Below are 27452 nucleotides of genomic sequence, written 5' to 3' on the forward strand. Positions count from 1 at the left end.
CCGGCTGAGAAATCGGTTTCTTCAATATCATACAATGTTTTCGTATCAAAATACTGTTTTGAATCATATAAGTTAAAAAGACAACATTGTCTGGGTCAACAGAACAAAATTGACACACTTGAACATCCGAAGAGATGGAAAAGAATGTTAGAAAGCTCTAACATAAGCATGTACCAGTCATAGCCACTTCACCTATAAAGGGGCATTTAACTACTGGGCCAAATTCGTTTTTTTTCTCCAGATAAAATATCTAAATATTGAATCAAGCAACTTAAACCCGCCCGGGGCTACACAAAGAATTTGTTTTGGACATGTTTTCAAGTGAAATACCCTTTAAAACCCCTATATACGTTATTGACAGGGGCCCCCCCAAGGGTAAATATTTTGCCCTCTCCTTTTCCCCCTCTACATCAAACCCATCTCCAAGCTTGTAGATTGTCTTGAAATGCATCGTGAGATGGAAGATTGTCTACTGTACATTCGCTCAACGGTTGGCTATTTCGACATGCCCAGAATAGGGAACGACGCACACCATGGTTCATGTTGATAGCGCCGCCCAATGTCTGTCGTTCACTGATCAAAGGCAGGACAGAAACAGCTGGAACATTAAAACAGCCATCACCTTATAACTGTCGTTTTGCTAAACCACCTGCTGGAACCATCTGTGGAGTTATAGTTAACATTGCAATCCATCGATCATTTGGACACGTATGTGGGGCAGTAAAAGACCGCGGTAGCTGCATTCGACACGTCGGCTCCTCCAGGCGCGTGGTTGGGCGGTGATGAGTGGAACGGTGAACAGTTTGGTGACGGGCGAATGGGCCCTCAGAAAACGTTGAGGTACGTGGACTTGGAGTCCACGCCCACGGCGTTCCGGGCCGTGCAGCGGTACACGCCGGCGTCGCGCTGCGTGGGGTTCTGGATGACCAGCGAGCCCTGCGGGTGGAGGTACTTGTTCCCGAAGAGGCGCGGCTGCTGCCCGGAGGCGGCCAGCCGCGCCCGGTCCGGCGTCTCCCACGCCACCTCGGCCCGCGGCGTGCCTGTGGCCGCGCAGTTCAGCTGCACGGCCACGCCCCGCCGGGCGTACGTGACGGCGGCGGGGCCGCTGGTGATGCGCGGCGGGAAGGCGAGCACGGCCACGGCCACCGAGAGCTGGGCGCCGCCGTACTCGTTGGCCGCGCGGCACGTGTAGGCGCCGCGGTCGTACACGGACGCCTGGCGGACGGACAGCGTGCCGTTGGGCAGCACGGCGTAGCGGCCCGCGCGCTGGGGCCGGCCGAGGACCACGCCGCTGGGAAGCGTCCAGCTCAGCCGGAGCGGCTCGGCGCCGTCGCCGCCGTGCGCGCAGTGGAGCAGGAGGTCCTCGCCGGTCAGGACGCTGACGGGAGAGTTGTACCTATACAGTAAGATAAAAAAGAATCAACGATGGGGGTTTCTTGGTGGAGCGCGAGGCCCAGAATCCGGTACAAATCAAAAGCAAGGAATTAAAAAAAAAATCCCAACGTACAGCGTAGCACATCCAAACTTTCAAATAATGTGACAAAGCACTCACACATTTCCACTTTTGTATTAATAATACTTTTGTATTGGCACACAGTGCTGCACCATTATTGCTCAAATGTGAATCTCGATGTTCTTCCACAAGAATTGAGATCACGATTCTCACACGATTCTCATTTGTTCCAGGGAAAATATTCATGGTCTTTAGTCTGTAGTTGCTGAACATTACTACATTCATGGTCTTTAGTTGCTGAACATTACTATATTCAAAATGTGGCACTTGGTCAAATTTAGAAATTAGGTGTCCGAATCTAGATCTCGATCTTTTTCCGATTAACTGTGCAGCAGTAAGCACACACGCGTTGGTAGGTTGTTGTACTGTACCTGTTGCTGATGTGCGGCTTCCTCCCGGGGGTCAGCGTGACCTGGCGCTCCAGCAGCCCCGCGGCGCCGCGCCCCAGGCAGCGGTACACGCCGCTCTCCGCCACCGAGGGGTTGCCGATGACCAGGGCGCCGTCCGACGGCCGGTGGAAGAACCTGGAGAGGCGGGCTCCGCTCAGCAGGGGGGTTCCGTTGGGCAGCAGCCAGGTCACGTGGCGCGCCGCCGAGCCGTCCTCGAAGCTGCAGTTCAGAGCCATGGCGTTCCCCACGGTCAGGGGCAGGGTGACGTCCGCGGCGGCGGGCGGCCATCGGACCCGCGCCGGCCGCTCCTCCTCCCTCACGTCCAGGTGCACCGTCAGCCGGGCCTCGCCGCCCTCGTTGCGGGCGACGCACGCCAGCCGGCCCGAGTCGGCGAGCTTGGGCGCGCGGATGTCCAGCGTGCCGTTGCGGTGCACGGTCATCCGGCCGCCGTAGTACGGCGCCGGCAGGATGACGTTCTCCGGCAGCACCCACATGAGGCGCGGCACGGGGCTCCCCGCCGCCTCGCAGTCCACCGTCAGCCGCTGGTCTCTGACCGCGCTCACCCGGAGAACGCCGCCGTCTGCGCCGCCGCCGGGTGAGCCTCGAGCGCCGCCGCCGATGGTCGGCGGGGTCACCAGGACCTCCACGGCGATGACCCGGCGGTCCGTTCCCGCGGCGTTGCGGGCCGAGCAGGTGTAGTTCCCCCCGTCGAAGCGCTGCGCCCTGTGGACCACCAGCGTCCCGCCGGGGAGGACCTGGTACTTGTCGGAGGCGGCGGCGGCGGGCGGGATGGCTCGGTTGGTGGGGGACGTCCAGGAGACGGCGGGCGCCGGCTCGCCCTCGGCGCCGCAGCTCAGCGTCGCCGCCTCGCCGTACGGCACCCGGACCACCGTGGGGGTCTTGTCCCGGATGCGCGGCGGCGTGGCCGCCGCCCGGACCCTCACCCTGACCTTCATCTCGTCCTTGCCCAGCTGGTTCTGGGCGTAGCAGGTGTAGTCGCCCTCCTCCCGCATGCCCACCTCGTTGAAGTACAGGGTGCCGTTGTCAAACACCACGTACCTGATGGACGGCGGACACTGTTACAGCACGATGACAAGGACCCTTCAACAGTAACATTTTTATTAAGCCATTCTGACCTGAGATCAGATTCATACGAGGTTTCCACTGGGACACACACACTGGTCTGATGAACCCATTCTGACCTGAGATCAGATTCTAAAAAATGTCAGTCGTTCTTCGATTTTTTTCAAAAATAGCAGACCTACAAGCTCGTATCGCGCCACTCGGTGGCGCGATATGAGCTTGTAGATCTGCTATTTTTCAATAGGTAAAGCATAACATGATGCTAACACCAAAATGGGTGCCCGGTCAGAATGGGTTAAGCCATTTAAGACCTGAGGACGATTCTACAAATGCTTTCTAACCCTCTAACACCCGCATTAATTTCTACTTGCAAAAAAATGATTTCAACCTTACTACTACTTTGTACTACTAGGACTGACACTAAAACGTGTTAAAAAAATACAAAAATAAAGTTTGATGGAAAATCTATAATAATTATATAATAATTAATAATATAATAAATTAATAATTTACATTTGGGGGATATCTTTCACAATAATGAATAAAACATGTTCTAGACATTCTAATGATCACAAAAAAACATATATTACAATTATTGTACCTACTTTTATTAGGGTAAAGGTCAAAAGTCTTAGGTTAAAAAAAATGTTCAAAATCGCACAGAGTCCAGACATTTTTAATTTGTGTGAATTTCAGCCTCTGTGGGGGGTATTTATATGCAAATATCATGACCAATGGCATTGAAATGGCATTGCAATGAACATCACTGATGACGTTTAGGTGAAAAAAGAACAGAAAAAATAAATAAAAAAATAGTAATTAAATTAAATAAAATTGTTGCTAAAAAGCAACGCTGGGTCTTAGAGGGCTAAATCAGTGGTTCTCAAACTTTTCCATGCCAAGGACTCCCAAAATGATATATATTTGGCCGTGGACACCCCTCCATCTTATAATGTTTTGTACCCAGGGACACACCCAGAGGAGAAGGTTGGCTGTTCAAGATTTTTCAAAGATATTCAAAACAAAAACCAGGCGAATAATGGCCATGTCTTCAATTCAATATTTGAAATCCACAAAAAAGGGGAATTTTAACAGTTTGACTGTTTTACACGCTTAACCCGCATTTTAATCAACCCCCCTTCACTGCCGAGATTGTTGTATTACCTTTAGAGCATACGCTGAATTATTTGGGCTTTTAATCCGTGAAAATCGAGCGAAAAAAGCTTCCCCCGTTTGTTATGAACGGCCGCACCACCCGCCATCTTGGTACACCCGGAAGACGCAGCACGGGAGCCTCCTCCATGAGGCGTTGAACCCCATTCGTTTGCATTGGCCTCAATTTCCCAGAAGCCCTAGCAGATTTCCGGTTTCGTCATCAAAGCGAATGCATCTAGTCTCTATCTCCGCGACGAAGACGGATTTTCTTTTTATTTATTACAATACAGCGGATTAAACACATAAAACAAAAGGCGGGTATGTCCGATATGGCAGCGACATTAACCTGGAGTAATCCATTCCCGGCACGGAAACTGTTTTTAATATACCTGTAGTATATAAAAATAGTTTATATACGCCGGCACTATTTGATTTATATGTTCATGATTCACCAGGAGCCTGGATGGCTTGGTTCCAGGCTTAACATAATTAATATAAATAGTTTCTGAATTATCTATCGGAAAATTGTACGGGCTCTCTTAATGGCTGCCACTACATTACATGCACAGTGAATGAATGCCTTTAACGGCCGAATCACTGAGTGAAATGTCATCCATCATGTGACGTGGCATAGAAAAGGCAGAAACCGACACATAACTCTGGCTTCCCACTGTATTCATCAGCATTCATACATAAGACGTACAGTACGGTACCGGCAAGCAAAACGCCAGATCGAAGCGGGAATGCCGAGATATCACTCAGCAATGTTTTGCTATGAATAAATCGGCGCAGCTTGACAGTTCCATCTGGTGAAGAGTTTGATCAAAAACATCCTGGAGCCTTAATTCTTTCATCCATTTGACAGTGGCATGTTAAAGAAATACTGTTATAAACAAACTGGGTAAAGCACTAAAGCACATCTGACATTAATGAACGCCTGATATGTTTTTAGTAATTATTTACCTGCCAGCATATTTACTCATCATTCGAGATCCATAGACCTTTTTTTAATCTAATAATTACCCCCCCCCCCCCTGGCAGGATTTTCAGGCCTGTTTTTTTTAACCCATTCTGACCTGAGATCAGATTCATACGAGCTTTCCACTGGACACACACTGGTCTGATGAACCCATTCTGACCTGAGATCAGATTCAAAAAATGTCAGTCGTTCTTCGATTTTTCAAAAATAGCAGACCTACAAGCTCGTAGCGCGCCACTCGGTGGCGCGCTATGAGCTTGTAGATCTGCTATTTTTCAATAGCTAAAGCATAACATGACGCTAACACCAAAATGGGTTCCTTTCAGAATGGGTTAAAGCTCCACATTATCTAAGTGATGGTGTCAGGGCCTTCCACACTGGAATTTATATACCGGTATGGTGCATTTCTATATAGCGCTTTTATCAAAAGCGCTTTACATAGACGTGTGCATTACATTCACCCACACATTCATATACCAATGGCGATTCAGAGTCTTGCTCAAGGACACTTGGACACTAACTCTGGGGGAGCCCGGGGATCCATCCGGGCTGCTCTACGGGCCACTCTACCGCTACGCCAACTGCCAGGTGGGTGGCAGAAGTGGTGGCGTAGAAGTACAATTTGCCCATGTTTGTTCTATAGGTGGGCATTGAGGACATTGAGGGCAAAGTCGCATTGACTGTCTTTAATATATATTTTAAAGAAAAATTACCGTTTTTTAAATTTTATATAATTTATCTCCCCCCCCCCTGAGATTTTTTAACTACATTGCAAAAGAAGTAGCATTACTTTTGACAGTGCAGAAACATAATTGCCTTCCTTGATGAGCATCAACGACCATCATCACCTGGGCACAGTCACAGACTGGATTGTTTTATTGCAATGAATCATATCGTCGGGATTAATATCGATATATATATCGATATACGATATCAAAGTCGTACGATTTGTCACACACGTTATACCGCAGTGAAATTTGTTCTCTGCATTTGACCCATCTCTTGGAGCGGTGAACTGCAGCCAAGGAGCGGTGAGCTGCAGCCAAGGAGCGGTGAGCTGCAGCCAAGGAGCGGTGAGCTGCAGCCAAGGAGCGGTGAGCTGCAGCCAACGTGCCGCGCTCGGGAATCATTTGATTAGTAGATTTCACCCCCCCAATCCAACCCTTTGATGCTGAGTGCCAAGCAGGGTTTGGGTCCCATTTTTACAGTCTTTGGTATGACCCGGGCCGGGGATCGAACCCCGACCTCCCAGTTTCAGGGCGGACACTCTAACCACAAGGCCACTGAGCTGGTATATTTGACGATATACTGTATATTAGGGCTGTGAATCTTTGGGCGTCCCACGATTCGATTCGATTCCGATTCTTGGGGTCACGATTCGATTCAAAATAGAAAAGATTCAAAAGATTTTTTTTTCCAGATTCGAAACTATTCTCTATTCAAAATGATTCTTGATTCAATACATAGGATTTCGTCACAATCTACTCCAGCCAACTGAAGTGATTAACTTGAAAATGACTGAAGACATGATGTTTACTGTAAGGGTGAGGGTTAGGGTGAGCTTACATTTCATATTATAAACACCATGTAGTGATATGACTGAAGACATGATGTTTACTGTAAGGGTGAGGGTTAGGGTGAGCTTACATTTCATATTATAAACACCATGTAGTGAAAACTCCTGTAACTAACCAGAAAAATAATAATAATAATAATCTTTTAATAAATAATAATAAAAAAATCGATTTTTGGAAATTATGAATCGATTTTGAATCGTTCATAACGGGAATCGCGATTCTAATTCGAATCGATTTTTTTTGACACCCCTAGTATATATCGTTACATGCCTACTAAACATGGCCCAACGTTCATTCAGGACAGTGTACTATGACCGTACCTGCGGCTGCGTCCGGCGCCGTGCCTGCTCTCGCCGACCTCCTGCTTGGCGGGGTTGACCATGGTCCCGTCCGGCAGGGCCCAGCTGATCTCGGGGTCGGGCAGACCCGAGGCCACGCAGTCCACCTTCAGGTCTCCGCCGTACGCCACCTCCTGGCTGGGGAACTGCGGGCGCTTCCGCTCGATCTTGGCCGCGCGCGTCAGCACGGCGGCCCGCAGCAGCACGTAGTCGTCGCCCACCTTGTTGCGCGCCACGCACAGGTAGTCGCCGCTGTCGGCGTCCGTGGCGGAGCGCACGGTGAGCGTGCCGTTGGCGAACACCTTGATCCTGGGGTCGAAACTGGAGGAGGAGGAGGAGCACGTGGGCTTAAAGGTATATTCAGTGATTTCACTAAAAAAAACCTTAGGTTTCGTTTTTGGCTGTGGGACCCAGCCTTTCGTCCCAATCAGGATAGAGAGTCAAAAACGAAACCTAAGGTTTTTTTTGACCCCCAGGGGTTAACTGGGGACAGGGAGGAACTCCTTATATGGCCAGCACACTCTATAGTAGGGAGGATTATCACAACAAAACAAAAAAATAAGTGATATTTGAATTAAGTGAAATCACTGAATATACCTTTAAAGGACAACTTTAGTTTTTTTCAACCAAGGTTCATGTTTTATGTTGTTATTAGAGAAACTTTGGGGACTTTTGATATAAAAATAAAGACAACATTTCAACATTAGTTTGTAATAATATTTGACAATTTGGCCAATTTGGTATTCTAAAGGTCTTAAAAGGTGCAGATATCCAGTATACACTTATACTGTATGTTGGCTTTGTTTACTTTTGAGTTAGAAAACAATAATGCACAATAACAACGCAATGCAATGCAAGGCAAGGCAATGCAATGCAATTCAACTCAACTCAACTCAACTCAACTCAACTCAACTCAACTCAACTCAACTCAACTCAACTCAACTCAACTCAACTCAACTCAACTCAACTCAACTCAACTCAACTCAACTCAACTCAACTCAACTCAACTCAACTCAACCTCAAACTCAACTCAATCACCTGTAGTGGGAGTCCACCAGTTTCTTGGAGGGGGTCCTCCAGATGATCCTGGGCTCCGGCTGGCCTGTGGCCAGGCAGTCCAGCTGCACCGTGCCCCCGTACATCACGTCTGTCCTCTGGGGGGACGAGGACACGATGCGGGCCTTGGTGGAGGAGACGGGCACAGAGGGGGCCAAGGGGCCCCTCACTACGGTCAGCGTCACCACCCTCCTGCTGGAGGCCAGCGCGCTGCTGGCCGTGCACTCGTACCTGCAGGGGATCATGGGACCATACGAAGATTACACGTTGCGGTTTAATCAAAAAAGAATGCTTAAAGGAGTCGTCAATAATTTGATGACCGGCGGAAAGATGCTAATGGCTCCGGCAGGCAAGTCTCCTGCCGCCGAATAGATTTGTGCAGAGTGAGATAAGAGTGTATCTGTACTGAATTCATCCTAGTAGTGTATGGCGGAGGACAATTTCACCATCAAGTAAAATCTCTGTGATACGATTATTGCTCTACATTTACTATTTATGCATTTAGCACACTCCAGGGCGACTTACAGTAAGGGTGACGCATCAAGTGCATATACAGTAAATAGTCATCTATGTTCATAAGTAAACTAAGAAACTATCATCAGTCTAAACAGTATGATGATACGAAAGAATATGAATCTGTACATTGAAACTTTACAGACTATAGGAAGCCAGACAGGTCGACAAATTAACCTGGCATTTTAGATTACAGTCTAACCTTTGCATATAGGCCTACCAGGTCGAGTCGGTCGACAAGGCTAAGGGCAAGTGCCACGGGCTAAAAGTGGAGTCGGAAGAGGGCCAGTCTTCGAATTACGGCGGACGATTGGGAAGAGTGAGTCTGCGGGTTTTATCACGACAAACGACAAACAACAAACAACGATCACGGCATACCTGCCGGCGCTGGCCGCCGTCAGACCCCGCACGTAGAGCGTGCCGTTGGGGAACACCAGGACGCTGTTGCGTCCGCCGCCGGCGAACTGCGAGGGCGCCAGCTGGAGGCCGCCGGGCGTGGTCCAGCGGACGGCGGGCTCGGGGGTCCCCCGGGCGACGGAGCAGTGGAGGTAGGCCGCGCCGCCCTCCGGGAGCGTGGCGTTGGCGCTCGCCGCCTGCTGGATCACCGGCGGCGGCGCGGCGACGTGGAGGCGGACCGAGGCGGTGTCGGCGCCCACCGGGCTGCTCCCGATGCACTTGTACACGCCGCGGTCTGCGTAGCTGGCCTGGGGGGGGGGGGTTTCGCAAGGTTAGAATTGTTAATACATTTAATTCATATAGCTAGAATTGAAACTAAAACAAGACATTTCAGTTAAAGTGACAGATCAGATTCTAAAAATGACAGTTTTCTGAAAAAGCTATGTTTCTGTGTCAGTCGTTCTTTGATTTTTCAAAAATAGCAGACCTACAAGCTCGTAGCACGCCACTCGGTGGCGCGCTATGAGCTTGTAGGTCTGCTATTTTTCAACAGCTAAAGCATAACATAATGCTAACACCAAAAGGGGTTCCCGCCACAAAATGGGTTAATAAATGAAATAAATATAGCTAGAATTGAAACTAAAACAAGACATTTCAGTTAAAGTGACACTATGTCACTTATTTTTTTAATTAATAAAATGTAATTTTGGCGTACAATTGGAGTGCTTGTATTTTGTCTCCCTGCTCTTCTATTGATACATTTAGGTGGTGTCAAAGGTCATGTCTCTCCTAGACACAGGATCTGACACACATTTTCACCTGAATTTATCCCCTGAGCAAGCAGGCTATCAGGCAAAACAAAATCAGCACTTATGCAGGCAACATGAATCTAATCTGGGGTAGAAGAGTACAGTTACATAGTACTTAGTACAGTACAAAAAAATAGGCTAACTGAAACTGAATTGTGTGCGAACATGTTCTAGCGTTTGCCAATGTGTCCCACATAAGTCTAATATTTTAATATTTTCTAATTAGAAAAAAAATATTTTCTAATATTTTCAAACATTTTCAAACATCTTAAAAAATAGTGAAAGTCGCGTTGTGAGCGATTAGATTGTAAGTAGTATACAGGGACCTCACTGTCTTTCTGAACCCTTTGAATATCCGTCCATCCGCATATTACAGCATATTACAATAACAACTAGTGGCACAACTGGTGGCACAGGTCTCCACCAGGATAGGAATGTAGGACATTGCAGCTTGCCTTCATCTGGTGGTTGGATAAAAGGGCAACAAAAGTAAACTAGGGAGTTGGCATACAAAGTTATCCACAGATCCGTGCAGTTAGAGGTAAAAACACTTTTCGGCCAGTTATAGCGCCACCTTGAGGCTGAGTTGAAATTGTTCATGTGGCATTTCTTCCTCGGCCTAGTGGGAATGTGCGTGCACAATTTCACGGTAATCACGCGATGTGTTCATGATTTGCAGCATTTTGTTTGAAACTGAGCACTCCTGTGAACTTTGGAAGCCAATCTTAACCAATCAGGATGGAGTCTGAGAAATCTGAAAGACCGGTTTCGTTGAATGGCTCTAGAGAGACTGTGTACCAATTTGCGCGATGTTTGGACAAAATCTGTAGGTGTACTGTGCAAAAACTTGTTTTGCACAAAGCGGCCTCCTGGTGGCGCTATAACAGGCCGTTCTGGAAAATTTGGGGCAGAGGTTCATGGTTGGCATCCAGGGAGTGTGTGTGCAAAATTTGGCATCGACCGGGTTAACGGTGGCCGAGATTAGCTGCTCACGGATACACAAACGGACGGACACACGGACGGACACACGGACACACGGACGGACGGACAGAGTGCAAAACATACTCTCCCCCCATGCCTTCGGCCTGGTGGTGACAATTAGGGCAACCACACTAATAAAACTAAAACTAATGAAAACTAAACCCTTTTCAAAAATTAAACAAACTATAGCCAACACTCTACCCACTACATTTACAAGTAAAAAATAAAATCCAAACTTGAAATTGAAAACAAACTTAATTTACCTGGGTGATTCGGAGGGTGCCGTTGCTGAACAGCGTCACCCGCTGGTGCGGCGGTATGACGGGCGGGCTGACGGAGAGGTGGACGCGGTCGGGGAGCACCCACGTGACCCGGGGGGCGGGGTGGCCCGTGACGGCGCACTCCAGGTCCACGGCGCCGCCCAGGGGCACGGTGGCGTCGCGGTGCCGGGGCTGGAGCACCCGCGGGTGCTGGGACAGCACCGCCAGGGTGACCAGCGCCTTGTCGGAGCCGTACTGGTTCTGCACCGTGCACAGGTACTGGCCGCGGTCCAACGGCTGCGCCGCCCGGATCACCAGCGTCCCGTTGGGGTGGACCTCGAACCTCTGGACGCGCGTGTTCTGGGCGACGCTCGCACCTTTATAGGGCAGATGTGGAATAGATTTGTGTTAAAGGTTTTATGACATTCATTTTCATTTATTTTTATTTTTCTTTTTTCTTTTAGGTTTTATGACCTCAATTACACCCAAAAAACCTGAACTTTGAACATTCAGTGGATTTTCTGTGGTCTGAAGTTTTCTTTGGGGTGTTTTGGGCCTTTTGAGCTACAATGAAAACAGGCAACACAGTGAAACAGTGACATCTTCTGGCAAATCCCATTGACATATATGGGATTTGCAGTAAGTGATGTCACTTACTGCAGGCAAATCAGAGCACCTGTTTGAGCCAGAAAACCCCAGATCACAGAAAATCTACTGAATGTTAAAAGTTCATGTTTTTTGGGTGCAATTGAGAAAATTGCAATTCCAAAACCTTTTTTTTAATGTCACAATCCCTTTAAAAAAAAAAAAGAGAATATTCCGGCCTGGGCCGTGGCTCAGCGGTCCATGCAGGCACCGTGGCTGGTAATCCAGTCTGGCAGTGTGCCGTGGGTTCGACTCCCGATATATATATATGCAGTATATATATAAAAGAATATTCCACATTCCAAGATTTATATTGTTCAAGAATCTTCAAAAAGCAGATATACAAACTCACAGTGAACCTACAATGACATCATAGATGCTTTCCTTTAAGCGTGAATGTGTTTTTGAATGTATTAATTAGAAAGGGGTATCTTCAAAAAACAAAGAAAATAAAAACACTGTCGGAAACTTGCCAAAAATGTTGCTCTTTAATAAGACTTAATAAAAGAGCAAGATCTTTGCCAAGTTTCAGACAGTGTGCGGGTCCTTTTCTTTGATTTTCAAAGATATAACTTTTATAACTTTTGTCCTATACGCACCTGTTGAGGCCTTTTTCTAGAAAGAATGTATTCATTTAACAAAGGCTTAATTATGAAGGAAATCAGTCACATATGTGTATGAAGGTTTCATTTAATAATATTCTACCTACGTTGTCGTTTGGCATGACAAGTATTTCACGCCCTGAAGGAGACTTGATTAAATGTTGTCAGTTTTTAATTAAATCACAACTTATTGCATCATGCCTACAGTATAACTGCTTACTTTTTATACTTCACCATGGCTGGCATGTGTGTTCGTCTCCCTATCGTTTATGCTTTAATAACTCAAACTTCATCATGATGTTTTAACCCATTTTGGACTGAGGTCGATTAAAAAAAAGGCTTCTAAATCCTAACATTTTTCTGAACAACCCATGTTTCTATGTCAGTGGTGCTCAACCTTTTTCATGTCAAGGACCCCCAGAATTCTCTCTATTGCGCCACGGACCCCCATCTCAAAATATGTAGTTCCAGGGACCCCCCCAGAAGTCAATATTTTAGTTAAAAATGTTCGCTCGGAAATATATATTCAAAGATTTGCACCATATTTTTACGACTTTTCAAAAATAGCAGATCTACAAGCTCGTAGACATCAATAGCAAGGACCCCCTTCAAACACTGATCAGCTGAACCTTCCTGAAACAAAAGCAATCGTTCATAGATTATAGTTCTATAGTATCTACAGATGGATGAATATTTTTATATAAGTCAGGGGAAGGGGTCTTCAACATTTTTCAGGCCAAGGAGAGAGATGAAGCAGGACCCCCCCCTACTTAGAACTATTGTACTTAAGTACCTTTTTGAGGTATTTGTACTTTCCAATTTTCTGTATTTTTGAGGGGCGATCTGTGTCCAGATTTTAGTGTGTGAAAACACAAACGTCGACCGACACAAACATTAAATGTCATTGACAATGAATGGACAATTTTGAGTGTTCGCGTAAACACAGACATCGAAGACGAAGGTGAGAAGGACGTGCCAACGCAAATTCTGATTGGCCGGAATGAGTTGATGTACGATGATGTAAGATGATGATGAAGTGAGCGCCCCTCACTTCACACAGGTGTGATTTTTTACTACTACCACTACATCTTGGATCCAAATATTGTACTCAAACTCCACTACTTCTGCATAATGAGTAGCTTTACTTTTGGTACTTCAAGCACATTTTGATGCCAATACTACTAATACTAAGTATATTTTGAATTACGGGCTTTTACTTGTAACAGAGTAGGCATATTTCTACATTGCAGTATTGATACTGATAAGTAAAACATTTGAGTACTTTTTCCACCACTTGAACATAGATTTCATTGGTAGCTTGGCAGCACTATGATAATTCTTTTGTAAATCAATGTATTTTGGTTAAAGTGCATTTTCAGACATTGAACTACTTAAACCCTCAACACATAGTAAACTTGAACCTTTGACTCTGTACTTGGTCTGCCCTTTATCCCCCCCTTACTCAAAACTTTTGTGCAAAAAATAAATAGCCGATCTACAAGCTCACAACAGCTCGCAGCGCGGGGCGTTGTGAGCTTGCAGGTCTCTGGAATGGTAGCGTACATACCGGTGGAGACTTTGGTCCAGGACAGGAAGGGCATGGGCTCCCCCACGGCTTCACAGGGCAGCTGGGCGTCCGCCTCCGCCGCCACGCTGACGGTGCGTCCGCTGACGGTCGATATCCGCGGCCTCCCCCTGGACGAGGCGGCGGCCGTACCGGGAAGATGGCGACCACCGGAAACACCCTGAGTGGGCGGCGCTCTGGACTGGTCGGTCCGCGCGGGGGTCGACCGTTGCGCTGTGTCTGTGCGCGACCCGTGAACTGGGGCTGTTTGTTTGACCGCCTGTGTGACGGTTGGTTTCGGGGTGGAAGGCTTTGTCGTGCTACGGAATACAGCTACATTTTGGCCGTCCGAGTGGGTCGCGGGAAACGAGGCTCTCGCGCGGTCCGGCTCTGGATGGCTGCTGGTGATGACGAGGGGATCCCTGCCCGGGGAGAGGGGTGTTCTCTGCTCTGGGCGTTGGGCTCTCTCGCTGTGGCTATCTGGGATCTGGTTGAACTTGGGACCCTCGCGGGTAATGACGATAACGGACCCCGTTCGGGCTCCGGCGGGCGTGGTGTTGTCGGGCACTGTGGCGTGCGGCGTCCTCCGCTCGGACGGGAGCAGAGGAGACGACTTTGCTGTGGCAGGTGTCGTCGACACGGGATTTACTGACGCCGGGGCAGCTTCTTTGAAAGGGTTGTCTCCGTCTGAGGGAATGTGAGCTGTGCTCTCTTCTTCACCCAACCTCGGACGAGTGCTTTGAGAAACCACAGGCCTCTTTGTGGTTTCCAAAGCATCCTCCTTATAAATGCCACCTGCTGCTGCTGCTGCTGCTGTTGTTGTTATCCAGTCGCGCTCGGAGTTTGTGCCGGAGGGACGGTTGATTTCACGCTGGACAGAGGGAGCAGCTGAGGGGAATAACCTCACATTCATCTCTTTGAAAGGCACCTTTTCAGCTGCTTCAGTGGGAGCGTAGCTCTGAACCACATCTGGTTGCACTCGCACTGGAACCCGAGCGCTCTCGGCCGACTCGTCGGAGCGTGGCGCGGGTCCAAGGTCTCCCGGAACGCTTCCCCTTCGTGTCTCTTCTAAGGGTTTAACGGGCAGAAGAGGGGCGCTCGTAAACCTCCGGCCAGCGGCCTCCGGCGTGGAAACGCCCGAGCTCGCGCCGATTTCCGACTCGGCGCTCGCGCCGGGAGCCGTCTCCCCGCTTTGACCCGCTCCTGGAGAGGTCGTCGGAAACAACGACGGCGCGACTGACGTGCTTCGGAGCAGCGGCGGTTTGGCCGGAGGCAGAAGAAGGCTGTGCTTTGTTAGGGGGAGAGAGGCTGGTGGTGGGGGCGGGGAGGGGGTGGCGGGGGGCTTGTCGCCGTGCCCGGAGACTGTGCTGTCTTTGTGACTCAGCGGGCCCGGTGACGTGGCTTGGCCGCCAGTGAATGGAACAGCGCTATTGTCGTTGGCTGCCGCCGACGGGGCCTTTCCCCACGGTTCTATTTTTAGCCGCATGGGAGCCGTGGTGGCCGGGGGAGCCTCCGCTGCAGGTGTGGCAGTAGTAAACCGGCCGGGCCTCTGCTTCCTCCTGTCGGGCCTCTGCTTCCTCCTGCCTCCTCCCCTCCGTCCGGAGTTCGGGGTTCGGGGACGAGTGGGCCCCCTTCCCCTGCTCCCCTTCTTCTTACCGCTCGGCCTGCGAGCGGGCGTAGTTGTGGGAGAGAGCGTTGTCGTCGACGGCGGGGCCAACGTGGTCTCATCCCTCCTCTCCTCCGCGGCCGGCGGCTCGTCTGTGGTCGGCGGAGGGTCAAGTCTGCTCCCGCGGAGGACAGGCGCTTCTCTGTGTCTGCCGGAGCTGCTGACGGAGCTCTCCGAGCGCTCGGACGTGCGAGAGCTGTCGGCTGTCGTCGTCGTGACTGCGTCGGCGGTTGTGACGCCGTGTAGACGCTGTCGTGCGGAGCTGTCGTGCGCGGCGCTGCTGCTCGTGCTGAACACCCTGGCCTGCCAGTCGGTGACGTCTGCCCTCTGGGGGACAGATGTGGAGAGAGGGGAAGCGCTCGTCGCGCTCCGGTCCGGGGCCGTGTCGCGGGCGTCCGCCGCTTTACGCCGCGTGTCGGCCGTGAAACGTACTCTCTGAGCCCGCTGTTTCCCACGTGACACGTGCGTCCGGCCGTGGGGGCGCCGGGCGTCGGGGTCAGTAGGTGTCACGGGTGCCTCGTCGCGGCGCTCCGTCGTGGCGGGCGGTGCGGTGGTGGTGTCGACCTCCGACGACCCCTCCGCGTTGGTGCTCGACGGCGCCCGGCGCCCGGCTACTCCCTCCTTCCTCCTCCTCTCCGTGGTGGTCGGACTGGCCGTGGCGTTGCTCTGGGCGGTTTTGTCTCTGATCTTGGCCAAAATGTCGGCCCACTTCGCCGGGTCGATTTTGTTGTTGATCCTTCGCCTGGTCTCGATGACGGCGTTCCTCCGGTCGCTGGCGTTCGGCGCCAGCGCGGGCCTGCGCGGCGCGGCCGGCCTCCGCCACATGGTCCTGGACGGGTGGCCGCCCCTCCCCCCGCCGCCGGCGCTTTGACCCCCGCCTCTCTGCCGACTGCCCTCCTCCTCCTCCTCCTCGTCCCCGGACGCCTCCTCTTCCGCGTCCAGTGCGGGGGGGACCTTGACCTTGGTGTTGACGCCCGCGGCCGACTGGGGTCTCGCCGGGAACGTCCGCAGTGGCCTCGCGGCCGCCGCCGCGCGCCTGCTCAGCGCGACTCTGGTCGCCAGCGCGTCCACGCCGTGCAGGTTGACGGCCACGCACTTGTAGTAGCCGCCGTCGGACGGCTGCGCGCGCGCGATCCGCAGGGTGCCGTTGGAGAACACCACCGCTCTGGAGGAGGAGGAGGAGTTGGCCCCGACGAAGCTCACGACGGCGCCGCCCGGCAGGATCCAGTCGATGTGGGCGTCGGGCGAGCCGGACGCCGCGCACGGCAGCGCGACGGGCTCCCCCACCGAGCCCTGGACGTGCCGAGGAGGAGGAGGAGGGGAGCTCTCCTCGTCGTCGCCTCCCCCCGGGGGCGGGCTGGAGGACTCCTCCACCGCCAGGCGGAACGGGAGCACGGACAGGTCCCCGTGCACGGCGGCGACGCAGTAGTACACGCCCGCGTCGGCGTGGCCGGCGGGCGAGATGGCCAGCGTTCCGTCCGCCGACACGGTCAGCCGGTCGTCCGGGCCGCCGGACGGCGCCTGCAGCTGGGTGTGGGGGGGGGGGGGCGGGATAACAATCCTTTATTATAGCGTTTATCGTGATTTTTACAAAACGGCTCACACGATGGGAGATTTAAATCTATCTCCATCCTATAGTACACACACTATAGGATTGATTCGCTTTTGTCGCGCTGCAAATTCAGCACCACTTAAACCCTGCACATTTGCTACGCAAACAAAAGTGGCATTTTAAGTTTTATAAACATATTAGCGTGAACATAATCTAATAACCCATTCTGAACGGGAACCCATTTTGGTGTCGGCATCATGTTATGCTTTAGCTATTGAAAAATAGCAGATCTACAAGCTCATAGCGCGCCACCGAGTGGCGCGCTATGAGCTTGTAGGTCTGCAATTTTTTTTTAAATCGACTGCTATTTTTTGAAAAAACGACTGAATTTTTTTAGAATCTGATCTCGGGTCAGAATGGGTTAATCAGACCAGTGTGTGTCCAGTGGAAAACCTTGTATGAATCTGATCTCAGGTCAGAATGGGTTAATCTCATTATTTTTGCCACAATAATGGTCATTTTCATATTATTCCCTTACCTGGGTGCCGTCTGGCAACATCCACCGAACGGCCGCCGGCTCGGAGCTCCGCACCCTGCAGTCCATCCGGCTGGCGCCGCCCGCCACGACGACGACGCTCGACGCCGCCCGCGTGGTGGCGTTCGCGGGCTCGATGGCGACCCACGGGCGCCGCTGCCTCCGCGCCGCCTCGGCCTGGACGGTCTGCGAGAGGCGCGTGCGGAGCACCAGCCTGGCGCTCGTCCCCGTGGACCTTCCCCGGTCCAGCTGCAGGTCCACGGACGGCTGCATGAGCCAGGCCGGCGCCGCCGCCACGGTGACCCTGACGCCCGTGTAGTACAGCGCGTCCCTCTCCGCGTCCTGCCGGTACGTGTAGCTGTAGCGCGGCGCCGAGGCGCCACCGTCTCGCTTCAGGTGCGCGGGCACGTCGCTGTAGTAGGCGATGAGCCTCCAGAGCAGCTCGTAGCTGTCGCGGTCCACGGGGCAGTCCAGCTCCACCGACAGGCTGGCGTTGGCGGAGAGCGTCCGCGTGGCGTCCAGCTGCTCCCAGTCCACCCTGGCGAGCTCCTCCCGGGGCTCGCCCACGGCGCACGCCAGGTCCACTTGGTTCCCGTGCTCGTCGGACAGGCCCAGGGAGACGTTGCCCAGCGGCTCCCTGAACTCCTCCGCGGCCAGGACCTCCGTGTCGTCGACGGCGAGCGGACCGGGGGTCCTCTGGCGTGACGACGACCTGGCGATGACGGGGCCGCTGCAGACCATGCTCTCCTCCACCACAGCCTGCAGCTCCTTGCTACGGAGATGTCTGGGAGAGGAGCACAGGGCGCACAGCTCACCTCCGGGGTACGCTCTGTCTTTCTTACACTTCAGCACGTCTGGACAGGGGAAGAAGCATACACGGGAACGCACAACGTCATCGTTTATTTAGTGTGGAGGCACAGGTTCACGTTAAAATATGACGTCAATGAGCGCTCTCCTTGTAAATGCTTGACTGATAAAGGCGACCATTTACAGGGATGAATGATGAAGGGTGAATGACTCAAAATAGAATAATGCAAAACTCTCTGCTCCCCTTTCACCGTTTACTAGTATGTGCTGGAAAGCACACACATACTATTAACCCATTCTGACCGGGCACCCATTTTGGTGTCGGCATCATGTTATGCTTTAGCTATTTAAAAATAGCAATAGTCTGCTATTTTTGAAAAATCGAAGAACCACTGACATAGAAACATAGCTTTATCAGAAAACGGTCAGGATGTAGAAGACGTTTATAGAATCTGATCTCAGGTCAGAATGGGTTGTTTGAGGGTGCATTACCTGTCTGTCTGTCTGTCTGTCTGTCTGCCTGCCTGCCTGCCTGCCTGCCTGACTGCCTGACTGCCTGACTGCCATGTATATTCACTACCACAAAAATAACCCAAATAAAAATAAAACCACAGTAAAAAGTGGCACTCTGCAGCAGAAGCTCACCCGGGGAGAGCGCGCTGTCCCAGTGGTGGAACCAGCGCATGCGGCAGTCGCAGGTCCACGGGTTCCCGTGGAGGTACAGGTTCTCCAGCCGCGGCATGGAGGCCAGCAGCGCCGGCTCCAGCGTGGTCAGCGCGTTGTCCGACAGGTGCAGGTGCCTGAGGAACAGGAGACAGGGCTGTCACCGTTAGTACAGACTCACCTAATAGTTAGCCCATTCTGACCTGAGATCAGATTCTAAAAATGTCTATTACATCCTGACAGTTTCATTATTAACCCATTCTGACCTGAGATCAGATTCTAAAAGTGTCTTCGATTTAAAAAAAAATAGCAGACCTACAAGCTCGTATCGCGCCACTCGGTGGCGCGATATGAGCTTGTAGATCTGCTATTTTTCAATAGCTAAAGCATAACATGATGCCGACACCAAAATGGGTGCCCGGTCAGAATGGGTTAGGGTTGTCTCCATTCCATCACGTGATCGGAAATCACATTTTCAAATGACCGCGATCGAATCGGGAGCAAAAGAACTTGATCGGGAACATCCCCTAGTATCAATATCCATTGTCTGTGATTTTGGATATTGTATACTATTGTGATATGGTTGAATGAAAATCACACTTGTGTGTGGTGGGGGGCGCGCTTATCATCATACATCACATTCCGTGCTCAGCCAATCAAATCATCACGTCATGTGTCATTCCGGCCAATCACTTTTGCCGTGTTTCAACTCGTTTCTAACTTGTGACCATATACCGTTCTGGCTATTAAATTGCCCTATGATAAATAATTTCTTTACAGAAACGACAGGTTTTAGAAACATCATCATCCTCCGACATGTTTTACTGTGTTTGTTTACATGCTAGTAGCGCTTGTTGATCGTGTTTGTTTGAACATCAACCGGGTTAGCCCCCATTGACAACGACGTCTATTTTGATTGGTCCAGTGTGAACCAATCGCGGAAGACTGCCGCTTTAATTGGCAACGCCCATTCCAGAAACTGCTGCCGTGGGAAGGACTTTCTGTCTGAATAATGGAGTGAAGTCAGTCAGAGCTTGTAGATCAGCTAATTCCGTGGTGCAACCCAGCACTCTTTAGCTAGCCCATTCTGAACGGGAACCCACTTTGGTGTCGGCATCATGTCGTGCTTTAGCTATTTAAAAATAGCAGATCTACAAGCTCATATCGCGCCACCGAGTGGCGCGATACGAGCTTATAGGTCTGCTATTATTATTTTTTATCGAAGAACGACTGACATTTTTAGAATCTGATCTCAGGTCAGAATGGGTTCATCAGACCAGTGTGTTGTCCAGTGGAAAACCTCGTATGAATCTGATCTCGGGTCAGAATGGGCTAGTGGAGATGTATGGAGACTTCGGAGAAAAAAAAGCAATTCTCCTGAACGCTGGCACGGAAAGGAGTGGCTTTTTTTGCATTTCTTCCACCATAGTAAATGCTGCATTCGTGGTCTAGGAAAGGGCACTTGTTTTACTTTGACGTCCCCGGTCAGGCGTCGTGCCCCGTACCGTACCTGAGGGTGGAGGCGTGGAGGTGCCCTCCCGCCAGGGAGAAGGTGCAGAAGGTGGCGGGGTGCAGCCTCTGCAGCCGGTTGCCCTCCAGCTGCAGCAGGCGCAGGGCGGTCAGGCCCTGGAAGGCGTCCGGGTGGATGAACTCCAGGCGGTTGTGGTCCAGGTGGAGCCGGGCCAGGGACCACAGGCCGTGCAGAGTGTCTCTGTCCAGCTCCGCCAGCTTGTTGTAGCTCATCTTCAGCATCTGGTCGTCATCACGCACGCACGCGCGCGCGCACACACACACACACACACACACACAGAAATAGTGAGAGTTTGTGTGTTCATTTCGGCACACAGATATCTGCTATTTATTTTACCTTTTTTTGGTATACAATTAACCCATTCTGACCTGAGATCAGATTCATACGAGGTTTCCACTGGACACACACTGGTTCTGATGAACCCATTCTGACCTGAGATCAGATTCTAAAAATGTCGATTTTTCAAAAATAGCAGACCTACAAGCTCGTATCGCGCCACTCGGTGGCGCGATATGAGCTTGTAGATCTGCTATTTTTCAATAGCTAAAGCATAACATGATGCTGACACCAAAATGGGTGCCCGTTCAGAATGGGTTAATAAATGTCAGAAAGGTCTTTGTATATAACATATCTTCCCTGTGCAATGTTTGATCGTAAAGCCTAAAAGACAAAAAATAAATGTATTTTTTATTCATAATTATGTTCGAATGTTCAATGCCCAAAACACAATGAAATCGTTAATTAGTGTGACATGTGTAATCGTGACAGCCGTAGTGCAGTGTGTGACAGTGTGTCCAGTTCATTGGTGTGCAGTGTGAAGGGCAACACACACACACACACACACAGGCTGCAAACGCCTTGGTCTGCCCCGGGGTCTCCTCCCAGTGGGACGTGCGTCGAGGACCTCCCTATAGGGAGACGCTCAAGAGGCATCCTAACCAGATGCCCGAACCGCCTATAAGCTGGCTCCTTTCCAGGCGACGAAGCAGTGACTCTACTCCCGAGTCTCTCTCATGTGACTGAACTTCTCACGCCATCTCAGGCAGCCCATCTCAGGCAGCCCATCTCAGGCAGCCCAGCCAGGCAGCCACCCGTCGGGAGAAAACTCATTTCGGTCGCTTGTATTCGCGAGCGTATTCTTTCGGTCACACTTCATGGCCATATAGGTGAGAGTAGGAACGAAGATTGATCGGTAGACAGAGAGCTTTGCCTTCGGGTTCAGCTCTCTTTTCGTCAGAACAGTGCGGTACAGCGACTGTAATACCGCCCCGATTCTCCGTCCTCCCCCTCACTCGTGAACAAGACCCCGAGATACTTAAATTCCTTCACCTGGGGGTAATGTCTAATTCCCACCTTGGACTGACTGCACAATCACTTCATGCACGTCGATACCGTTCTACTACCCAGCCTGTGTGTGTGTGTGTGTGTTGCCCTAACAGCTAGTGTCCAGTTCACCTGCAGACTCACCTGTCTGCAGGTGAAAGCTCTGTGGTTAGAGACTTAACTCATTCTGACCGGGCACCCATTTTGGTGTCAGCATCATGTTATGCTTTAGCTATTTAAAAATAGCAGATCTACAAGCTCATATCGCGCCACCGAGTGGCGCGATACGAGCTTGTAGGTCTGCTATTTTTGAAAAATCAAAGAGCGACTGACATTTTTAGAATCTGATCTCAGGTCAGAATGGGTTCATCAGACCAGTGTGTGTCCGGCGGAAACCTCGTATGAATCTGATCTCAGGTCAGAATGGGTTAAGAGTTATACCTGTAGAGCGTTGAGGTCAGTGAAAGCTCCGTGTGGCAGCTCATGGATGTTGTTCCCATGGATCATCAGCAGCTCCAGTTGTCTCAGACCGGCCAGAGACGTCTCCGTCAACGTGTGGATGGCGTTGAACCTTGCAACACAACACAACAAAAAAAAAGAAAGTTGCGGGATTGCAGCTTTAAATGTGCCTGCGTGGGCTGTATAATGACATGATTGGTGTGGCCGAATTATAATGAAACCACCATCGGCAGCACTAGTACCGACCCCAGGTTGATCCGCTCCACTTGTTTGGAGATGCCGGCAGGGATGGAGTGGAGGGAGCGGAAGGTGCAGTGGAGCTCTGAGGGCTGGGGACAAGAGCAGGACCGGGGGCAGGAGGGGAGTGAGTAGGGGACAGCCCCGGCAACGCCCGCCATCACAACCAACGCCCACGCCGTCAACGTCGCTGCTGCGGGGTGACACATCTTCACACTGCAGGGGACACACAATTCAATTGGCTCTATAAGTATGCACACAGAATAACTACTTCCGGGCCCCCCCCCCTTCCCTACTTCCTACACAGGTGTTGCCGATGATGCTATAATGAAGGCTCTGTTCCATTATGGTCAAACAGAGTCGGCTAGGTGCTGCTACTGTATTGTGCACTATACACTATGACTCTGCAAGTCTGCGTGACCTGTGTCTTCTGCTGCACGCTGTGTTTTGTTCGGCTTTTAACTGTGTTTTGTACTGTTTTTAACCTGTACGGCGACCTTGAGTGCCCTGAAAGGCGCCTTATAAATAAAATGTATTATTATTATTATTATTATTATTATGTTGGCTCCACTCTGCTAGTCAGTGGGTCTCAAAAGTGTCCTGGGGGGGATACTTAATCAGTATCATCAGTAACACCTGTGGAAGGAAGTAGGTATACAGAGGCCCAGGAGAAGAGCTATTCTGTGTGAATATGGAGCTCACGATATATCCCATCCAAGCTTTATTCCAGACACTCATGGGAGGTCTCATAGACTTGGTTCTCGATCAGCCTGTGGGTCAGGAGATCAGGACCCCACCAGATGTCAGTGAAATGTAGATATTATAAAATTTTTGGCTAAAGTTCTCCTCAGAATAGGTTATGGATGCTAATCCAAAGAGTTGTCAAACCCTGCACTGAAGAACCCTGCTCACCTGCTGCACTATATACAATTCAGTGTTCATTTAACTCCAAGAGTGTACAAATGGAACATTAAGAGCTTATTTGGCCTCCCAGGCCATAACTCTCATAAACAGATGGAGGATACAGCAGCGATATAGTTAATAAGCAGTAGCCTTAATTCTCCCCATGCCAGCTCTGGCTGCATGCAGAGATAGATTATTGTGGAGAAATTAGATTTGGAGATAAAGACAAATCAAAAACTGATTTATTGCTGTAGCCATGCAGCCCCTCAAAAAACGAGACAATTATAACTTAACTTCTCTCATGAAGAAATTGAAGAAATCCAATGATCCAATAAACTCTTTACGCACAGTTATTACGCGATCAATGTTTAATCAGACTAGCTTAACTACATCAATGTTTAATCAGGCTTATAGCTACATCAATGCAACGAGATTTAAAGTTGTTATTTGAAATCGTCATTTGAACTCTGAAGTTAAAGCTGAAGTGTATATTTACCTCGAATTTCTCGAAACCGTGAGAGTCAGTCAGTCGATCAGTCATGAGTCAGTCAGCGGCTCTCCTCATATCCAGTGTGATAGCCTGGCTGAACTGGATGAAGGACGCATGCTGGATCTCCAAAAAGGAAAATAAACTTTTGTCCGGGAGGAAAGTAAAACGAAAAACGGTTTTTTTCCTCCCCACTTCTTCTCCTTTAGCCGACAGAGAAGTTAAACCCCCGCTGCACAATAAAAGCTCAAACCGATTTCACTTTAATAAACTCCATAGAAAACAAGTTTGGTTCCGCAGAAAATAAAAAATAAAATAAATAAAACGGTGCGCCTTTTGGCTGCATTAAAATGAGCCGGCTTTCTTCTGCACGCCGTGTGATGTGTGTGTGTGTGTGTGTGTCTGTCCGGCTGTGCGCTGTTAGATTCCACGACAGGAGCGGAATGTGTGTATGAGAGCAGTTCTGGTGTATGCCGGCGCGCGCGCGCGTGTGTGTGTGTGCGCGCGCGCGTAGATTGAAGCAACAGGAGGGGCCACAAAAAGTGCCGAGGAGGAATGATGACAGGACAGCACAGAGTTACAGGGTGGGAAAAAATGATACACCCAGTGAGAAGTGATAGAAGAATACTCCCAGGACTGTTTTGCTATTGTACAAGTATGAGACTCTGTCAGTGGCGTGCACAGATAGACACTAGGGGGTGCTAGAGCACCCCCTGCCCTTTTGGCAATTTTGCTCTAAAAAAAAAAAGAAAAAAAATCCTTTAATTTGTAGTGTGTGGACCATGCGGTGACATTGATAAAATCTTGATAAAAAAAACGCTTCTATATTATTTAGGCCCCCACAATCTAAAGCTATGTTTCTATGTCAGTGGTTCTTCGATTAAAGAAAAATAGCAGACCTACAAGCTCGTAGCGCGCCACTCGGTGGCGCGCTATGAGCTTGTAGATCTGCTATTTTTCAATAGCTAAAAATGTGCTGCACAAGGTGCCCTTTTTTCACTTGAGCACCTGCCCCTCTAAATGTCTGTGCACGCCACTGGACTCTGTTACAACAAGGATGCGGGCTGGAAGAAATGTTTACGCCCCTTTTGGGACATTTTGCTGGGCCCTATAACCTAAAACTTTGATATTCAAAATGTACTTCAGTGATTGATTGATTGATTGATTGATTGATTTATTGATTGATTGATTGATTGATTGATTGATTGATTGATTGATTTATTGATTGATTCAGTCCGTCAGTCCGTCAGTCAGTCATTCATTTATTTGAATGCTTTATTAGTCTGGAATGTAAACAGCAGTCCGGTAGAGTCAAGACAATTACTAATGTGATCCTAAAAGTAAAGGGTACAAATGTATTGGCATCAATATGTAGGCTATAACGTTACGCAGAAATCAGAGAAATGTCCCGTCAAGTATTCAAAAATGTGCAGAAATCTTTTGAAAATAGCAGATCTACAAGCAGACTCACAACATGTCGCATGGCTATTTTCAAATAGCCGAAGTATAGGCCTATAATATGTATATAGGGCTGAAGTGGTTAATGTATGTTTTGGAATAACAAATACAAATCTGCAAAGTAATACCGAAGTATTCAAATAATTGTAGTGGAGTTGCTGGGGGAATTTTGGATCTGGAGGATGTTGACCCCTGCTGTGACCCCTGGAAGAGGAGAACGCCACCTTGAGGTTCCCTCCAGGCGTGAGGAGGGCCACACAGACAGCCGTCCTGGTTGAATATACCGTGTACCTCTGGGGAGGGTCGACTATATCCCAGGTTATAATCTCTGCAACGTGCTTTATGCATTTGATGTCGACGCCCAACACATGGTTCAAACCACAGGTCTCTGGGCCTGTGCCAGAGGGGAGATACGGCCACTCAGCCTGTGTCTTAAGTTGGGGATAGCCATGTTTATCCATGGAGGAGTGACCCAGACTGTATGGACTAATGACTAATCTACAAGTTGGACACCAGCACAATGGTCTGGTCTTTAATTGACACCAGAGGAACTCCACCTCCTGTTTCATCACGTCACTCTGCCACCATCATTGGGGCAAAGATGTTTGTATTTGGGGGTGATGTGTACCAGTACAACTGTAACGACACCATCAGAGTGTTTGACACAGAGACCAACCAATGGATGATCACACCTTCCGCACAGCCTCTTCCAGAAAGGTCGCGATTATATCATTCAGCCTTCACCTACAATGTAGAGCTGTACATATTTGGTGGCGCAAAATAACACTATTTAAAGGATATGTGGGAATTAAATCCAGAAACTTTCTCCTATAGAAGGAGGTTAAGCCCAAGGGGAAAGGCCCGGAAACGATGTATAGAAAGTGCTGTTGCGTGGTGGGAGATGGTGTCATTCTCTTTGGAAGGTTCAGCGATGTCCCAGTCTTCAGTCCTAGCCTCAAGACATTATGTAAGCTAGCAGTTATTCAGTACGGTCTGGAGCATTCTGAACTCCCACACAACATCAGGTGGGAACTGGCAGCCATGACTATAGCAACAGCCAATACGGAACTGGCAGCCATGACGACCAACAGCCAATAGGACCTGGCAGCCATGACTAGCAACAGCCAATAGGAACTGGCAGCCATGACGACCAACAGCCAATAGGAACTGGCAGCCATGACTATAGCAACAGCCAATAGGAACTGGCAGCCATGACGACCAACAGCCAATAGGAACTGGCAGCCATGACTATAGCAACAGCCAATAGGAACTGGCAGCCATGACGACCAACAGCCAATAGGAACTGGCAGCCATGACTAGTAAAAACAGCGAGGACGGACCCAGCCAGCCAGCCAGCCAGCCAGAGACACACATAGCTCCGCAATGGAGTGGTTGCATCACTCACAGAGAAAACCTCAAAATTGTACTTGAGTTATGTACATAGTAGGTTACTTACTGTAGTGACAGTGAGTTATGTACATAGTAGGTTACTTACTGTAGGTACTTTCCACCACTGCCAGTGTGAGCTCGTAGCACGAGTGTATTAGATATATTTGATGAGTCATAATATTGGAACAAGCTCCAGAAAACCCATCGCCTCGCTGCAAAGGCTCATAATAATATAACTGCTGCCTCCAAGGTCAAGTGCTGGCCAATAACCCATTCTGAACGGGCACCCATTTTGGTGTCAGCATCATGTTATGCTTTAGCTATTGAAAAATAGCAGATCTACAAGCTCATATCGCGCCACCGAGTGGCGCGATACGAGCTTGTAGGTCTGCTATTTTTCAATAATCGAAGAACGACTGACATTTTTTAGAATCTGATCTCAGGTCAGAATGGGTTCATCAGACCAGTGTGTGTCCGGCGGAAACCTCGTATGAATCTGATCTCAGGTCAGAATGGGATAAATACATCGGCGCAGCAGCAACATCTCTACATTAAACTGCGAATCCTCCTCAGTGTGCATTT

The 27452-nt window shown here is 49.8% G+C and overlaps 1 protein-coding gene across 1 annotated transcript; it reads right to left on the reverse strand.

Annotated features, from left to right (window-relative positions):
- Positions 1 to 713: 713 nt before the first annotated feature.
- On the reverse strand, positions 714 to 24212 carry mxra5a (matrix-remodelling associated 5a). Its single transcript, XM_083759035.1, has 13 exons — positions 24033 to 24212; positions 22643 to 22849; positions 22379 to 22508; positions 20594 to 20835; positions 19066 to 19220; positions 17617 to 18467; positions 13864 to 17053; positions 11053 to 11426; positions 8982 to 9307; positions 8073 to 8321; positions 7017 to 7355; positions 1885 to 2961; positions 714 to 1396 (listed from the first exon to the last, which is right to left on the reverse strand). The coding sequence occupies exons 2-13, from the start codon at positions 22840 to 22842 to the stop codon at positions 826 to 828; spliced, it is 7704 nt and encodes a 2567-aa protein (XP_083615161.1). The 5' UTR covers positions 22843 to 22849; positions 24033 to 24212; the 3' UTR covers positions 714 to 825.
- Between the last annotated feature and the right edge of the window lie 3240 nt (positions 24213 to 27452).

This window comes from Protomyctophum parallelum, assembly GCF_964188405.1.
Source record: "Protomyctophum parallelum genome assembly, chromosome: 23".
Classification (NCBI taxonomy): Eukaryota; Metazoa; Chordata; class Actinopteri; order Myctophiformes; family Myctophidae; genus Protomyctophum; species Protomyctophum parallelum.

What these genes read in the sequence shown, in the direction of transcription:
- mxra5a (XM_083759035.1), bottom strand. Translation starts at nt 22,842, where the DNA reads ATGTGTCACCCCGCAGCAGCGACGTTGACGGCGTGGGCGTTGGTTGTG. An exon ending in GGACAGCGCGCTCTCCCCGG is followed by an intron (nt 18,468 to 19,065) that starts GTGAGCTTCTGC and finishes TCCCCTGTCCAG; the next exon opens with ACGTGCTGAAGTGTAAGAAA. An exon ending in GCACCCTCCGAATCACCCAG is followed by an intron (nt 9,308 to 11,052) that starts GTAAATTAAGTT and finishes CCCCCCCCCCAG; the next exon opens with GCCAGCTACGCAGACCGCGG.